Genomic DNA, 18,565 nt, shown 5'->3' with positions numbered 1-18,565 from the left:
TGCCTCATCTCAAAGGAGCTCCCCCCTCCTCCACCCTTTCCCATCTTCTCCCGACAACACCCAAAAAATGGCACCTATCCAAACTCAGTACCTAAGGAAGAGACCCACGCTGAGAACTGACCTCCGACAGGTCACTTTTCACATCAGTAAAAAAAGGGAGTTGGACTGGAGATTTCCGTGATTCCTCTATGGCCTGCGGATTAGGGGGTCCAATCTAGTCTAATCCACTGCACCTCCTTGGGGAGCTGATGCACACGCGCACACACGGTGAATCCGTGCGCTTCCCCCCACTCCCACGCTGCACGCCCCCACTCCCCCAGGGACAGCCGGCTTACTGAGTTACACAAAACACCCTCACACCACCCAGAAGAAGAGTCAGGACTCTCCCTCCCTCAGCTGGGCAGTCTCCGGAGGCTGCTGACATCACAAAGGTGTCAACTGGCAACCTCATTGTCATGTGGCTCTCCCCTGGCTCCCCTTCACTTGCGAACGCAGGGAAAGAGTGAGACCTTTTCAAGCCGCCAAGCCGGCAGGCGTCCAGCAGCAGTCTGGGAGTGAGCAATCGGCAGAGCCACCAAGCCGGGCTGCAGGGCATTGGGCCTCGCGTTTCAACTTCTGTTCAGTTCTCCTGTAATGGAAAATCGCTTCGCCCAAAGCCAGAGTGTTACAGTTCTTTCCAGCGCCCCTCCCCCCGCCGCACCACGCCCCTCGGCAACCTCCCGACCAGAGGGACAGCGCCCGCTGGAAAGTGGAAGGAGGGTAGTCGCCGCTTCTTACTATGTCCCGTGCTTCAGGCCCTGGGCCTGGGTGGTTACTATTTTCCTTTGGAATGGGACTGGTATCGGGGTCAAGGTGTCCAAATAATTGTCAGTGTCAAGCCCAAGAAGTGATCTGCTCAGGGGTCCAGTTAACTGAATACCCCTCTGACATACCCCTGAACACCCGGAGGCTGTACCTGAATGATAACAGCATCCGTTTTTTGCCAGCGATGAATCTAGGACTCCTCAGTGACCTTGTTTACTTGGACTGTCAGAAGAACCTGATTCAGGAGGTGATGGATTATACCTTCGTCGGGGTCTTCAAACTCATCTACCTCGATCTCAGCCTCAACAATTTAACCTTGATCTCCCCGTACAGTTTCTCCGTGCTCAGCAACCTGGTGCAGCTGAACATCTCCAGCAACCCTCATCTGTTATCACTCAACAAGTACACCTTTGCCAACACCAGCTCTTTGAGGTACCTGGACCTCAGGAATACCGGCTTGCAGACCTTGGACCATGCCGCCTTCCATAACCTCATAACACTCCAGACCCTGTATCTGAGTGGAAACCCCTGGAAATGCAACTGCTCTTTCCTGGACTTCACCATCTACTTAATAGTGTCCCCTCTGAACCATCCAGGTGAGGACTTGATTGGGTGTGGGGATGAGGATGTGATGGCATAGGAGGAATTGGTTCCAGAAAAAGTGAAGTCAAAAGATGGTCAGTGTGGGAGAGAAATCTGGGTAAAGTTGATTGAAAGCGTACTTATTGCCCTGCAGGATCCATCCTTGGGTTGACTGTAGAGGCAGTAAGGACCAGTAGAAAAAGTTCTAGAATAGCCATCCAAAGAGCTGAGTTCTGCTCCCACACTCAGCCCTTACTACTTGGCTGCCCTTGGGGAAGTCACAATTTCTCTGTGCCTCAGTTTCCTGATCCATAAAGTAGGGACAATATTACCAAACATACAGAGTTGTCATGTCAACAGGAAATGATATGTGTGGAAATGGTAAAGTACTGTAACTGCAAAGTGACAAAGTAATACAGGGACACTGTATTCCATTGGTAAACTATTTTAACCTGTTTAAGTCAGTGACTGACTTTTTTCAGGATCTAAAAGTAAATTCAGTCATTCATAGCCAGCGGAAAATCCAGTAGTATGATATACAGAAGGGAAAGTTCAATAGAGACAGAGGAGGGGCACGTGAGCGACCTGGACATGAATGAGAAAGGGAGGAGAAGAGAAGGCTTTAGATATCTTCTTTGTCTTCAGATGCTAACCTCACAAGGAAGGAGAGCACGGCATGCATGGGTGGAGAATGGACCACCAGTGTCCACTGTGTCAAGCAGGGAGATTCCAATCTCACAGGCAGACTCTCAAGTCTTACCTGGTAGAGTTCCAAGCCAGTTGCTGCCACTCTATCCACTGTCCCCACCCCTCTGCCATGGTCCCTGGGGCACTCTGGTGCCTCATCCCTTCTTTTCCGTGACTTTAGTGTCCCATTCTCATCCTTCAATTCCCCCACTCCACCAATACCACTTTCACCCAGGGAAGTCAGAGCTTCAGAGAAATGTGAAATAACCCCTCACAGAAAGCCTGGAGGCACTGATGTAATTAAACCCTATCAGAGCCATGTCTTCTCTGCCTTCCCTGGGTGTGTGTTTTTGAAAATATTTTCATGCACCAGCTTCACAAAAGTCCTGCTGAAGTTTCCACCCTGAAGTCCTGCCCATGTGGCAATATTCTAGAAAGATTCCTGACCAAAATGACAGACTTTAAGGAGCACTGGGGGAGAAGGAGCTGGGTGGTGAGAGCGAGTAAAAATGTGCCCTCCTGGCTTTCCAATGCACGTGTCTTGAACTGTCTTCCAGGCAGGGGCTGGACTGTGGTGAGGCAAGCAAGGCTCCCAGGATGCAGAATCGCAGGTGGCACCGAGACTGTCTCCTTAAATTTTGTGCCCGAGGCACCTGGCCTTGCTGCCAGGTACTTCAGCCTGAGTTAGAATAAATCAAAAGGAACAAACTTTGTCAGACCATCTTAACAGTACTAATCATAAAAGAACACAGGAGCAGTTTCTTGGGGGGCTTGCCTTGCCTCTCCAGCGATCATGCCTTCCACTTTTCTCAATGACTGGTGCTGTGCTGGTTTCTAGAAAGCTCTCTAAAAGAGGGTCAGTATTAATCATTCTCATGCATCAAAGGTGATTCCCAAATGGGATTCTCCCTGTCAGCGTTCATTAACTAGCCTGTGGACAAGCATCATCTTTTCTTGCGCCCTCCCCACCGTTCATACACATTTTCCTTGAGCAGAAACCACCAATTTGCCAGGAGGACCCCCTACTTAGCTGAAAAGGATAAGTAGCTTGGCTTCTTCCCCAGTGCCTAAGCCTATCACTTCACCTCCCACCAAATCTCCCGTAATCAGAATTTTGCTTATAAAGTTGTATCTTCTCAGAACTTTCAGGCTAACTACTTTGGACTCCCTGACTCAATTCAATCCAGGATTGAAAAGGATTATAAACCAGGTCTGTTTCACTGCATATTTTCAAAAACGTCAGAGGCGGGTGTCTATCTATCTTGTCAAGCTCATAAGCTCCTCGTGAATGAAGAGTCTGGCTTTTGAGGTAGACAAAGCTTTCATCCACTGGCCAGTGGGAGCCCCCCACCCTGACACACACACACACACACACACACACACACACACACACACACACAGCTGCTAATGTGCTCATCTCCCTCTGCTGTTTGGTGGCGTAGAGGAACCCTCCCAGTTCACTTCATACAGAAATATGGTCTCATTGCTCCAGTTCACTATTATTATCTCTTAAAAACAGCAGTGAGCCCCAGGCCAGACATAGAATAATTTAGCTTTGTACCGAGCTTTGCAGCTGCTGAAGTTTTTTCACACATGCTGTTTCAGTTTCTTTACTTGAGTGTCACACCAACCCTTAAATTTTGTGCTCTAGGACTGTGGAAGAGTCTAGGATGGGTATTTTTAACCCCTATCCTATGGTTGAGAAGATAGACTGATTCACCCAAAACCACACAGCTACTAAAAGGCAAGAAAATGGTTTGAACCTCCTGATTTCAAATTCAGGTCTTTTCCCATGTGGCTACTCTCTCTTAAATCCTCAAATTACATAACTATGATCCAATAAGTCACTTTAGTTATAAATATAAGTCATGTTATAAGCATATGCCCACAACACCTAAATTTCAGCTTTATTTCCTATCTGTCTACACTTGGAACTCACACTAGATCATTTTCATTGGATAACAAGTCCTAGTCATCATAAACTCATATAATATGCCTGCACTTCCCTTGCAAACCGAGGTTTCACCCCAATCTACCCGAACTCTAAAAGAACGAACCTAACCTCAGTGTTTGCTCTCCTTTGCATGTTATTCAGTCTGGTTCTCCCTTCCTGTACACACACACACACACACACACACACACAACCACAAACATACACATGAACACACATGCAAACACATACATACATGCACATATACAAACACAAAGTTGTATCTACACAAACATACCATACATACATATATACATAATTACTCACATACACACTCACCCACATATTACATATGCATGACACACATACACATATAAATGCACAGATACACATCAACACATGAACACACACACACACACATACACAAAAAGCTGAAAACACTCACACAATAAAATTCATTAGATGCTTCTCTTGCCCTTTAGCCAGACCTCAACATAATGGAAGATGTTTATTTCATGTGACTCTCATATGATGATTCATGTCTCTGTTAGGTGGAAATATCTTTGCTATTTACAAACACTCTAGTTGAACTCTCAACCTTTAGCCCACCTATTATACCACATTTTCTATCAAAACGGTACTCTCTGGCATGTTCTAGAATGGGGTCTACACATCTCTTCCCCATGTGCCCAAATTTCAGGATACAGGAAGAATTTCTATGAAATAAGCTAAATAACCTGGTTATTTATAAAGGAGAATCCAACTTAAAGATGGGTTTCATTTTAGACCCAGGGAGATACTAAACCTCAGTATTGGGAGATTTTGCCTGCAGTGCAGTATGAGGTCTGTATGACAGCAGAATTCCAGTATATAGACCCCTTGAAAAGCAAGGTAGTGAAGTAAGGGACCTCCATGGTACCACTCAGCTCACGCATCCATCCATTTAAATATCTCTTGAGTGCCTATTATATGCCAAACAAGTGTTCATAGAGGTAACTAGCCAAGAACCCTGGGGTTGTGTATTGAGACTCATCTGACTATGGGCCACCTGCACCTTATGTGTCCCACGGTCCAATTAGGCGCAGCAGAACTAACCTCACTGGACACAGCCAGACAAAAAAGGCAAGCATGTGCCTTTTGGGGTAGAACAAGTACTTGGGACAGCCTCAGCTGCAGGTGGTGAAGGACGGCCACCATACAGGCAGGAGAGCCCAGTGTGAAGAGCTCAGGTTCTGGAGTGTAACAGATGTGGATCATGACCCTAGCCCTGCCACTTAGTATCTGTAGGAGATCAGATAATTTACTTAACCTCTCCACACTTCAATTTCCTCATCTTTCAGACAGGTCTAATAATAGAACCAACCTCTCTAGGGCTGGTGTAAGGATGAAATGAGAACATTTATAAACTGCCATTAACATTAAGCCTGGCACACCATAAACATTCAATAAACAAATGGTTGGCAGATGTAGGAAAGACACAGGATACTAAGAGAGTAGCAAATATCAGTCAGGTGGTCCCTGGGACAAGCAGTGGACTTCAGGAAGGCTCAGCCTTATTGGAGGACAGTGTACCCTGTCCAGGAGACATGACCGTACAGATGCATATGGGGATATAAATAGGAGATGGGAAGGTAGACAGCAGGTCCCAGGACTCTAAGCCCTGAGAAAATGGGACAGAGGGAATCCTGGAGTTGAATATTGGATGAGTTATGAATACAGGAGTTCAGACACTGGGGAATAAAACCAGAAGCCCAAATCAAGGCTTGGTCTCAGCCCAGGCCATGAGACTCAGGGCTGGGCCAGCAGCAGCAAGGTGGCTCTTCCTGAGTCACCTGAGTCTGGAACTGAAGTTCTACCTTAAACACAAACCCCACTTCCAGAAACAGGTGTGAACATGCAGACGTCTTTCACGGGATGAGCGCAAGGAGGTCAGTTCAACTATGGGGCAGACATGGCCTTGGGAGAAGAAAGTCACCTACATGGTGTAATTTTGTGATCTGAAGAGTAATGAGCTGTATTTTTGCCCCAGTCTCTCCCCATCCACTGCCTACCATTGGGCTAAAACTAGCCATTAGAGATTCATCCTTCTGGGTCCCTAAAAGTGCCCCAATCTTGAAAAGGACTGTGAACAAATATGTAAGTTCCAGGGCAGAATAATACAGGTGCCCCTAAGCTTTTATCAACTTTCATATCAGAGGGAAGCGTGAGTTCTTGGGAAATACAATTAGCTAAGATTAATTCTGCAACAGTGGGGGAACCTTGAAGGAAGCCAAGATCCAGGAAAGAAAGGGAGAGGTGTTAAAACAAAAGACATGAGGGCAATAATATGTCCTTCCCCTATGTCACACCTTGGCTAAGTTCGCCCCCCACAGAGGGGCTGTAGAGGAGGCTGAATGTTTTATTCACCTTATTTCATCACAAGGCTACAGCAGATAGGAACATCAAAACTTTCCCATATTGACAAGAGATTTGGCGCTATTATCAAAAGTCTTCCTCAAAGGAAACCCTCCAATGATATACTCACCAGATGCACTGAAAACTGCCCAGTCCTCAAAGAGTTCATGTATTCACTTTCCAAACACAAAAATCATAGCAGAAATGGAGGTGAGTTGACATGTGCTGGTTGCCTGGATGCTCTGATCAATACAGAGTTAAAACAGGTTCACAGATTCCATTTCCTTTTGGGCTCAGGTCAGAAAATAGAACTAATTCCTGGCTGGAACTGTAATTTTCCAGTCATTAATGCTGTTTGAAGGTGAGAGTAGAAATTGAGCTCTTCCCAGGAGAGAGCTCCCCAGCAGGACAGGGTTGAATGCCTCTGAAGATGCTCTCAAAAACTCACTAGCTCTAAGCTCCTGGACAGAAAAAGCCTGGCTTCCTACATCCCCTCCACCCTCAAAGTCTGGTCCAGCACTGTCCAACAAAAGCTTCTGCAGCAGTAGAAATGGTCTACATCTGTGCTGTCCAATACACTACCCACTAGCCACATGTGGCTATTGAGCTCTTGAAATTAGGCTAGTGGAACTGAGGAACTGAATTTTTAATTTTACATCATTTCAATTCATTTAAATCGCCACATGTATGGCTAGTGGCCACCATATTGGTGGGCGAAGCCTTTAATATAGGAAGATATAGGAAGCTTAAGCTGGAACTTTAGAATCTAGCCACCTCCCAGGTAAGTGGCTATAGAGCCCAGCCCAGCGTGGCGATCTTCTGACACCCAAGTTCAATGTTTTCTCCCATGCCATGATATTTCCTTACTATCAGGCACATCACAGTCTGTTCAACTCTGAAACATTTATTGTATGTTTATTACGTGCCCAACATTGTATTTATGTTGCTGGGGTGCTTTATCACAGGGAAAGAAGTCATAATTCCTATCTTTGATAAGGCAAATCTAGGGATACAAGAGAGAGAAAATGCAGTTGAAAGCCAGGAAGCCTGATTCCAGTCGTGCCACTGTGTGATTTGGGGCAAGTCATTTTTCCCTCTGAGTCTCATTTGTCTCTGAAATAAGGGAATAGGATTAGATACTCTATAAATCCCTTCTAGTTGGCAGCCTATGGACCTAAATAGAAAGATGAGATGCACTTAGATGAAGGAAGAGGAGAGCAGTGGTCAGCAGACAGGGTCCCGGGTGAGCAAGTGCACAGTGAGTCCGTGTCGAGGTGCAGGTGTTGCTAGAGATGAGGGCTGCGGTCACACAATTAGGAAGTGCGACCTCTAGCTCCTGCACTCTCCCGCCTCCTGTCTTAAGCACCCTCTCCTGGCCTTGAACAATGCCTCCACCTCCCAGGGACTTAGTGCCCTGGGCTTTCCTCCCAGGCCTGGCCTGCTCCACCAGCGGTTCTCAAACTCTAATGAGCACAGGAGCGCAGGCTCCACGTCCAGAGGTGATGACTCAGTGAGATGTTGGGGCAGGTGCTCCTTAGGCCACCTTTTGAGAAACCCTAGGACAATGGTCTGGGTTCTAGCTCTATGGTGGCTGCTCCCACTGGTGAATAAATTGATTTGCACTAAGATGTTAGTAGCTAATAACGTTTTGATATGTCTCCCTCAAGGGGCATTTGCAATGTGACAGGGAACAACCAGAAACAGTGAGAATTCAGAAAATCACAGGCTACTAGCGTAGATGTGGAGGTAGTCTCAGGACAGAAGGTCCGTCTCTGTCAGCCCTTAAATTATAGTCCTTAGGCAGTCCTGCTTAGTCCGATGGTGGGGCCCACAAGTCAAAAAGAGGAGTCCGGGCAGGAGTGCTGCCGAGGCAGGGGGACAAAGCCACTCAGGGACATCTGCAGGGAGCAGATGGGTTGGGTCATGTGCTGTTTCAAGTCCAAGTCATTTTGAGGGCATTTTGAACAGGGAACATCTCAGTTTCATTCTGAGGCTATTTCATCCTGTATTCAAGGCTGCTCTCATATGATAATGGCCCCATTTCAATCCACCAAGTACAAAATCATCTACAACTGCGCCAAAACTTAGATTTCCAGAATGAATTCAGGTCCTCACACCCTTCCACTATTAATGCTAACCCATCTCCTCCATCAGGGAAATTGCAATAAAGACCAGACACCAAAAAAGGGAACAGCTGGGCAGCAGTCATTGCCAAGGCTGTCAACTGCTCCGCTAGCACATCTCTCCCACCTTATCATGAACACCCTGGCCTTGTGGCTCCCTCCTGCTGAGAGCCAGAGGAGCAGCCTCATGAGGACAATGAGGGGGCTGAGAGGGGTGCAACTGGATCAGTGATCCCTAAATCATCCAGAAAATTTGAAAAGGGATGGGGATGGCAAGGATGTGCAGTTTGGGAAGCACCTCTAACTCAGCCCTGTTGGAATCCCTGAGGGTGGGTGATCTAAAGTTCCCTCAAGCTCAGAAATGCCAGACCTCTATGCATGGCCCCTCTGATCGCCCAACACCACTCAGGCCCCTGGAAGGAGGCAGTGCAAGGCCAGCCAAAGCAGCCAACCTCAGTTTCTTCATCTCTAGAGATGAAGAATTCCCCAAGCTATAAGGAATCCAACAAAGCGTGGATGCAGCTAGAAAGAGAAACAGGGGTCCAGCCATCTAGGGCCTTTGTTTATGGTTTTTCTAGGGAACATGCAATGTATCCTGAGAAGTTTTGCCAGGCAGGCAAGATGGATACAGGGCTAGGAGGCTCGTATGGGCATTCAGACAAGAGAGGATGGCAGCCTATGGCAACAGTGTGGATGAAGAGGTACAGACAGGTCAGAAGGAACTGTTTAGAAGGTAGAAGCAACAGGACTTGGGACTGAACTAGACCCTCCCAGAGTTCCCTGTACTCCCTTTGTGACTCTTAGCACAATTAACAGATTTGTATTAATTTAACATGTGTCTTCCCTGATAGACAGGAAGGTCTGTAAGAGCAAGGAGCAGGTCTGAATCTTCAGAAAGATTCAGACACAGAGAAAATGCTCAAGAAATATTTGAGTGAAGAAAAAATCAATGAGACATGGAAAATAAAGGAAAGGAAAAAAATCAAGTATTGGTTTGGACAACTATGGGGGCTCCACTGAGAGGAGGGGTAGTGAGGGGGTCAGGGGAGAAGCCAAGTCCTATCTTGAACGTGTTGAGTGGGAGGTCTTTGTGAGCCAGGAGGCATTTGGATATTCTGACCTGAAATTCAGAATAGAGAATAAAATATATGTTTGGAAATCATCAGCTCACTGGTGATCATCAAAACCAAACAAAGGATGAGATCAGCCAGGGAAAGAGTTTAGAGTGAGAGGGTAACAGGGCAAGGACAGAAGCTTTGGGGAATGCCAACATACTGAAGCATCAAGTAAGAAGAGCAGAGAACTTAATAAAGTGAAGGGACCAGCAATGGAAATATGGTGCAGGGTGGTGTGGTCTTTCTAGACAGAGGGAAGAACAAGTGCAAAGGCCCTGGGGTGGAATGAGCTCGATGTAGCGGAAGGTGGGTATGGCTGAAGTGGAGTGAAGCCAAAGTAAGAAATGAGGTAAAAAATCAGAGGCCAGATCTTATAGGACCAACAGGCCATGGAGAGGCTTTTGACTTTATTCTAAATGTGACAGGAAGTCATGAAAGTGTTTTGAGTGGGAAGTGACATGATCTATGGTTTACAGCTGGCTGCCACTGCTAGATGGAGAGAGACTGTGGAAAGTGGGGACACAAGTTAAGAGGCTGTCACAGTTCAGGCGAAGGGAAGACTGTGGCTTGGCCCAAGGGAAGACTGTGGCTTGGCCCAGGGTAATGGTCCAGAAGATAAGAAGAAGTAAGAATTGGGATATATTTTGAAGGTAAGACTAACAGGATTGTCTCATGGCTTAAATTATGGGATGTGAGAGAGGAAACAGGAAGGGCTCCCAAGTTTCTGCCTGGGTGACTGGTGAACGGTGCTGCCTTCCACCACTGAACTTTTCTAAATTGCCTATTATCCATGAGGATAATAACTGTCCACTCTCTGGATTTTTCTGAGAAGATGAGTTATTATTCAGCAGGTCCAGCTCTAGGCCAAACTGAGAGCAAACTAGCGTTTGCCATTAGCTTCCAGGAACTGCCTGGTACCATCCCCCAGACCTGTCATGTAGCTGGCTCCCCTCCTCCATCAAAACCTGCTCAAGAAAGGCAGTAGCAGGGGTTCCCCAGGGAAGGGCTTAAGTCATTGGCTTCTTTTTCAGAGGACTTTACACTTTAAGCCTTCTTTTATCAGTGGAATGAAAGGTTCTATCTCCTGCTGACAGAATTTTGGGCACTGACAAGCACATGAGAAGTATTATGAGGAAAAGGGGTCTTTCTACCTCTAAATCTTGCCCATATACAACCACTTATACAAAAAAACCAGTCCTGTAGACTAAAGCACCTTTAAAGCACAGGAATAATCAGGTTGAACTTACTGGATTTCAAGGTTGTTCCTGTAATGTTCCAAGAGTCTATGAATCAGGTTTAACCTTTAACAAAATATGAACTCTTTATCCAAGGGAAAATATTGTATCAGATAAGAACTGTACTGCCCAAGCCCAAATCATCCAAAGCCAAGGATGCTTCAGACCAGGAGTCAGCACACACTTTCTATGAAAGGGCAAATAATAAATATTTTAAGCTTTGTGGGTCTTTGTTGCCACTATTCACTCTGTCATTTGTAACATGAAAGCAGCCATAGAATATACATGAATGAATGGGCATGGCTGTGTTCCAATAAAACTTTATTTACAAAAACAGGCTGCAGGATGGATTTGGCCCACAGGTTGTAATTTGCTGAAGCCTGGCTCATGCCATCAAGGGAAGACAGCTGGGTGATGAGGAAAAGGAGCTCTAGGGAGGCAAAGGTAGGAGCCAATGGAGGACTAGAAATGCTCAGAGGACCATGCATGAGGGTGTAAGAAGGGGGCCTTGCTGGCCAGTTGGCTTTGGTAGTGCTGGGCTGTTATATGGTCCAGTCTAGGTTTCCCTCTAGGGAGTCTTCTCCTCTGGGCCACCCATAGTACAGCAGAAGATGATAGTGATCCCTTCAAATTCCATCAGAAACCAGTCCTAAACAGCAAGGCCAAAAATATGAGTTTAAGAACTGCTGTATGAGATTAAACCAATAATCCACCCATTCTCTATGCATTCAATAGACATTTATCAAACCTCTATTGTGTACCAGGCACTAGGGATACAAAGGTGAACAAACAGGGTCTCTGCTTTCAAACAGTAATTGGGAAATAATAATAACTACCTTTTGCCATCATGCTGGCAGCCCTTGCATCCTCAGCCCCTTCCCCATCTGCACTTACCCTCATTTCCTTCTCTGCAGTCTCAGAGGACACTTCAAGGCTTACCCCTCCATTTGAACAGAACAGTCATCTGTTCCTGCCTCCTCCAGGACTTCACACCCCTTAGCTCACTGAATCCTTCCCCAGACTCTCACGAGGTAAGCAGGGATTGGTATTAGCCTAGTGTAGAGTAGTCCAAGGTGGCAAGACGTTAGCTGACCCACCTATAGTCTTCTATCTATCTCCCCAGGTTCCCTTTCCTCCAGCCGAGCATTATGTCAATGACATTGACCCCAAGGGGCATTAATAACAAACAATATTTAATTCACTCAACAAACATACTTTGAGCTCTAGTATGTGTTAAGCACTATTCTAGATGTTGAGGACACAACAGTGAAAACAAATCCATGTCTTCATGGAGTTCATAATCTAGTGGGCAGAGGCAGACAAATGAATAGGTAGTTGACAAATACATAATTTAGCTGGAGAAAAAAACACTGAACATCTAATGATGTTCAGGCAAGCTAGGGCCTAAGGAGGAAAAATGAGGGAATTAGACCTTTCTCTATGTTCCAGGTGGAAGTTTCATGACAAAGTGCTTAAGCTGATAGAAACTGGTATTTGCTCTCCAAGGAGCAGTGGCAGTGTAATTGAGAGAGAAGTCTCCAAATTCTATCCTCTCACTTTACGTGGCCACCACATGGAGGCTAGCCTCCTCCACTCAGCCCAGACAGTTCCTAAGCAAGACTGCCCAGGGAGCTCAGAGCAGCCTGCTCCTCTGGAGAGCTAAGCAGACCCCAGAACTGTGGTCACTTCTGCAGACCAAGAAAAGGAGCAGTTCCTCTTAAAACCACCAGGTTCAAGCTGGCTTTCTGAAGGAAGGCTTTCTGGGCTCCTGCATTAACAGGTGTGGTTCTGGGCCCCAGAAGCTCTTGCTCCTCCATGCATTTGATTTTGGCAGACAGGTTTTCCACCTGTGAGCAACGTGCCGCATGTGGAACTAAATAAGGGGGTAGTTTATGTTTCCTTAGGAACTATTTGCAGGAAGAATTTAAACATTAATGATACCTGTAATTGTACCTGGGCGCTTTAACTGGGGCAAATGCCCTGCACCCATGAAGTAGAGCTGAGGAAGTGATAAGATGGGACTTAGTCACATGTTTGTAATGTGATTGAAAGCCCTGGGATTGTGCAGCGCACAGAATACACAGCAGTACCTGGTAGCCTTTTCTCAGAGGCAAGGAGATCAAGAAAGTCAGAGACAGAATAATTGATGAACAATTTATTCATTCTGTAGCCTGGGAATAATTAAAACTACTTAGTGGGGTGCTCAAGAGTAGAGTTTAATTTTGTGAAGCACCTTATATGGTGTCTAGCACATATCAGACATTCCAGGATGAGTAGATGGGTCTATAAACTCTAAAGTCATCATACTAGACTAGGAAAAGAATGCATGACTAACAAGCTAAAGAAGAGGAAATGAAATAATAAAATAGAAGGAATATAGTCAAGGGATAGGATCATTTAAAAAGTAGGACAAATGGAAAACAAATAGTTAATCCAAATATATCAGTCTAACATTAAACATTAATGGGCTGATTAAAATACAAAGTTTGCTAGATTGATGAAAAACAAAACCCAGCTACATACTGCTTACTAAATATACCTTAAGTATAGAAACATAGAAAGATTAAAAGTAAAAGGATGGGAAAAGCTACACAATGCAAACACTAACCAAAAGAAATTTGGTACAGCCACACTAATGTCATCAATCAGAGTACACTTTAAGGTACGAAGCATTACTACAGATAATAAGTGATATTGATCAATGAGAAAAGGGTAAATCTACCAAGAAGAGGTAACTTTATATGCATCTAATAACATAGCTTCAAAATATGTAAAGCAAAACTTGACAGAATTATACAGAGAAGTAGACAACTGCATAATCATAACTGGTGACTTTAACATACTTCCCCTGTAACTAATAGACAACTAACAATCTAATAGTAACTGAGACAATAGTTTTGAAAAGTCAATAAAGTCAATAAAAAGTCAAAGAATATAAAAAGTCGATAAAGATATAAATAAAAATCAATAAAGATACAGAAGATCTGTATAAAACCACACCCTAATCAACATACAATGTACTCAACAAAGACAGAATACATTTTTTTCAGTGCATATGCAAAAACTACTAAAATCGACTTTATGTCCAGCCATAAAGCAAATTCTCGATAAATCTCAAAGGACTGAAATCATAAAGAGTATGTCTCCGACCACAGTAGAATGAACTAGAACTCAATAATAAAAACATTACTAGAAAATCCCCAAATACTTAAAAATTGAGTAATTCATTCAGTGAATGATAGCTCTTATTATCAAGAGCAGTAATGATCAGACATGGATTATGTCGTCAAGAGCTAAAAATGTCTCTAGTAGGAGAGAAAAGATGTACCCCTTTTCTAGCAAATAACCACCAAGCAACATAGAATGTGAAAGGTGCAGTAAGAGTGATACTAGGAAATGCTATAGATGAGTTCGGAGTGGGAACAATCACATGACTGCCCTCTGACGTGGTTTGGGAAGGGTTATTGGGGGTAGATGCATTTACACTAGACCTTGAAGGATAGGAAGGACTTGATCATGCAAAAATTAGAGGAAGAGATATTTGATGCAAAAAGAGCAGTGTAACAAAGCTAACTACAGATAAGGGGGATATGTAATCAAGGAATAAAGACAGTTTAATTTGACTGGAACAAAGGGCGGGGTACTGGGAGAACTCAGAAGTAAGGTGGGAAAGGTAGGAGCGGGCAGATCCTGAGGGCTCTGAACACCAGGCCAGGTGATCTGGATGTTATTCTGAGCCCCACATGGGAGTCAGAGGAGGGTTTTGATCCAGAGTGTGCCTGGCAAGAGCCTAGCTTGCAGAAGGGAAATCTGGCAGGAGTGTGTGAAATGGTCCGGAGCTGGGAAACTGGGAATGGGTGGAGACAGACCTGCTAAGAGTTGAGAGCTCACACCTTGGCGGTGACAGGCAATGAAGGGGGGAGAGTGAATGCAGCAGCAGAAAAACCCTCCCCACAGATCCACCCACATCCCTCACTTAAAGGAAGCCTAACAATGCATTAAAATCACTGCCTAATTGCTCCTTTCAAGGTAATGCTCCAAAATGGAGAACTATGCGTTTAATGTTTAGTCTCATCTCTGCCACCCAAGCCCCAATTTAAAAGCCTAATCTTTTTAAAAATAGAATGAGATAAACTCCCGTAGGCACACTCCAGACCCTCAGAATCCCATGTTCTCCTTTCTCAAATACATCTTTCTTCGTATATTCCCATGTGGTGTCTCTGGCAGATTGGGCAGGTGACTTAAGCCCTCTCTTGCTAGAATTCCTGAAGATGGCAGGAACCTCCCCTCCTCCTCCCCAGCCCCACTCTTGGGCCTCCTGGGCAAAGCCCCAGAGGTCCTGGAACCAGGCTGACTAGAGACAGGTCTTGAGGTGTAATTGTGTTCCTGTCCCTTTACAGCACCCTGAGATGGAGGCCCAAGGCCCCTTTCCCTCTCCCATGGGCCAGGGTTGCCCTGAGGGCCACTGTCCCACACTCAATTCTAGAGAGGGGCTTCTTCCTCTCCTTTCCTCTGTAATCTTTGTAACCAGTGGATGTGGCAGCCCCCATGCTGGCTCCCTCCTCATATGTCTACAGCCTCCTCCATCAGAGAGTCCTCACAGCATCACAGACTTCAGGCCATCTTCCTGAAAGTAACAAATGACTTCACTACAGGTGCACTGACCCAGAACCAGGGTGCAGGGAATAGTGTCCAGCTTGGAGAGGACTTAGCGCTCAGCCTGGACAGCTGTCTCCAGCCACCCAAAGCCAGCTGCCTCCTACCCAAGTCACCTCACTTCTGTATTCCTTTCCCTAATTCTCCTGCTTCTAACTCCAGTCCAAACCTGATTTCCCTCACGTCCTTGGTCACCAAGGCTATCAGTGTCTTCACATAGTCTGGAGTTTCTACCCTGATCTAGGTGAAGCTTCTCCCCACACTTGCCTCTCTCTGTATCTCCCACTTCTGCAAAAAAAGCTCAGGTAGCTCAGTCTGGGTTTTCTCTGTCTCCTGTCCCCTGCCTGGATCCTGCAGGTTATCCAAAACCTTCAAGTTAGGAAACCTTCCTGAGTCTCAGTTTCCTTATGTGTAAAACAAGGATGATAGTGTGTGTCAACGTTGCTGTAAGAATTAAATGAGATAGCATTTGTATATCACTTAGCATGTAGACAGAACTTGGTAAATATTAGCTGCTATTATGATTCGGATCATAGTTGTCTCAAGCCCTGGTCTCAACCCTGAATGTGAGCTCATTTATCTAATGCTCATTTATATTCACCTGGACACCGCTCACAGGCACCTCAGCATCAACACGGTGGAGTATATGGAGCTAGAATGATGCAGGGCTGACAACAGAGCTCTGAGCCATCTGTGTATCTGTTGTGCACAGTGTATTGTGTGCACTATTGTGTACAATAGCTTGCCTTCTCACCTGCGTCAGTTAAATCCTCCTAACTACCCTGAGAATAGGTATCATTCTTTGTAAGATGAGGCAATGGTATTCAGAGACAGAGTCAGACTTCCTGCTGAAGTTTACCAAATTAGTAAATAACAGTGGGTTTGAACCCTAGTCTGTCTGGCTCCAGAGCCCACTTTGCCTTCTGCTATATACTGAAGTCCGCAGTGCTTGGTGTGGAGAGGTGCTCAGAGAAGGAGCCAGGCAGCTGAGTCAGTGGCTAAAAAAGACTGAAGGCTCATGTAGATCATATGATCATCCAGTGATACCAACATCATCACTGAGAAACAGAACTGCTTCCGGTATTGGCTGTCTCTTTTCCCTGAGCTCCCCCTTGATTTCTTCAGGTTGTGGGCAGGTGGGGCTGAGGGTGAGGCATAGAGAGCACACAGTAGGCATTTCCAGAGAATTTTGTCCCTCCTAAGTGGCGTGCGATGACATTGGGTGGCCTTAGTGATCCCTGGCTGGGCTCAGGAACAGGAGAAGGGGAAAGGACAAGGTGGAGGGGGAAGGATGGGGTCAATAAGAGGAAGGGGAGACGGAGATGATGAGCATTGGTGGATTTCTGTGGCGTGTCAACACTCCACGGCAATCTTGCTTAAGTTTCCAACCTCCCATCTCCTGCTGTGGTCTCTCATTCCTTGAGGAGCCTTAAAAAGCAAAGCCCATTTTCAGGAGGTGAATCTGAACACAGCTAAGCCTCGGGCAAAAAGCAGCCCAGGAGCAGTCTCAGACCTTAATGTGCCCAGAGATCACCTGGGGATCTTGTTAAGATTCAGATTCTGATTCAGGAGGCCTTGGGGTGGTGCCTGAGATTCTGCATTTCTAACGGGGTCCACGTGATGCCAATATCGCTGGCCCGCAGACCACACTTTGAATAGCGAGAGTCCAGACAGCCTCTCCAAGTCCCTGTTGGCCTCAGGACCCTGGGAGTTCTGCTGTTTCAGCACTCCGCCTGCTGTGTGTTTCCTCTTAGATGAACAAAATGCCACATGCCTGGAGCCCACAGAACTGGCAGGGTGGCCCATCACGAAGGTGGGGAACCCGCTCCGGTACATGTGCGTCACGCACCTGGACCGCCAAGACTACATCTTCCTGCTGCTCATCGGCTTCTGCATCTTCTCCGCGGGCACCGTGGCCGCCTGGCTGACGGGCGTGTGCGCCGTGCTCTACCAGAACGCCCGCCGCAGATCGAGCGAGGATGACGCAGAGGACGAGCACGGGCAGAGGGTGGAAGTCAGCAGGAGGATTTTTCAAAGCAGGGTGGACTCTAGCCAGGACGGGTTTCCTCAGTTGATTTAGTTGCCAGGGGCTGCTGTCTGATGGACCTTTCCCAGGCTCCCTGCTTTCCGTCTTGCCCTCCCCTTCCCACTCCTCAGAGCTGTCTTAGAGATTGAAGTCTACTAGTAAAATAAATAAAACATTTGGTGGCCATTTCACAGGTTGGTCCTTTCCTGTTCAACCAACCCAGGGATAATTCCTTGATCTCAGAAGGATGGCATAGAACAAAGTCTAGAGAAGCTGTTGGAGGCATCTAAATGCTGAGGAAGGCCACCCCGAAAGCGGGCCAACTTGTGTTTAATGAGCACCTCCTATGCTATGCCCCTAAACTAAGTGCTGGAGGGAGGGATGTGACAAATACAAGATTTGAGATCCGTCCTCAAAGAGCAACAATTTAGGGCAGCGGGGGGTGGGGGGGGCAGTCAAGATTAAAATGATTCAAATGGAGAAAAATACAGCGCAAAATGACAAGGACTAACATGAATGGAATATGTCTATGGGCTATCTTCACACTTTACCTCCTAATTATCACAACAATCCTAGTTTACAGTGACACTATTTTACTCAAATGGTAAGCAGTACAGCCTCCCAAAGTCCACATTCTTTCCTTTAAACAAAGCTGCCTTTCAAAGAAATGTTTAGCAACATAACCAAAGGTTCGTAGTGTCAGCCTTGGACAAAACGAAGGAGAGAGGCACACAGAGCCGGCCACCACTTACTGAGGCCTTACCAAATGCCCAGCATCCTACCACGCATCAGACACATTTTCTCATGGGGTTAATCCTCACAACAACCAGGTCAGGAGGTCATTGTTTCCTCATTTTTCTGATGCTCAGAGAGACCAAGTAACCAGCTCAAGATCACACAGATGATAAGATGCAGAACAATTGCTGAACCTCAGGCTGCCTGACCCCAAAGCCCATGCTCTATGCACTGTGACCTCCTGTCTCTGATGAAGCAACAGAATAGCTAAGTATGCA

The 18,565-nt window shown here is 46.0% G+C and overlaps 1 protein-coding gene across 1 annotated transcript; it reads left to right on the top strand.

Moving 5' to 3' along the window:
* The first annotated feature begins 778 nt into the window (after window positions 1-778).
* LRRC52 (leucine rich repeat containing 52) lies at window positions 779-17,606 on the top strand. Its single transcript, XM_061185783.1, has 2 exons — window positions 779-1,400; window positions 17,281-17,606. The coding sequence occupies exons 1-2, from the start codon at window positions 779-781 to the stop codon at window positions 17,604-17,606; spliced, it is 948 nt and encodes a 315-aa protein (XP_061041766.1).
* Window positions 17,607-18,565: the final 959 nt, after the last annotated feature.

Source organism: Eubalaena glacialis, chromosome 3 (assembly GCF_028564815.1).
Source record: "Eubalaena glacialis isolate mEubGla1 chromosome 3, mEubGla1.1.hap2.+ XY, whole genome shotgun sequence".
Lineage (NCBI taxonomy): Eukaryota > Metazoa > Chordata > Mammalia > Artiodactyla > Balaenidae > Eubalaena > Eubalaena glacialis.
The sequence above is the reverse complement of the archived record's forward strand: the minus strand, read 5'-3'. Positions and strand labels throughout refer to the sequence as shown.

What these genes read in the sequence shown, in the direction of transcription:
- LRRC52 (XM_061185783.1), top strand. Translation starts at nt 779, where the DNA reads ATGTCCCGTGCTTCAGGCCCTGGGCCTGGGTGGTTACTATTTTCCTTT. An exon ending in GTCCCCTCTGAACCATCCAG is followed by an intron (nt 1,401 to 17,280) that starts GTGAGGACTTGA and finishes GTTTCCTCTTAG; the next exon opens with ATGAACAAAATGCCACATGC.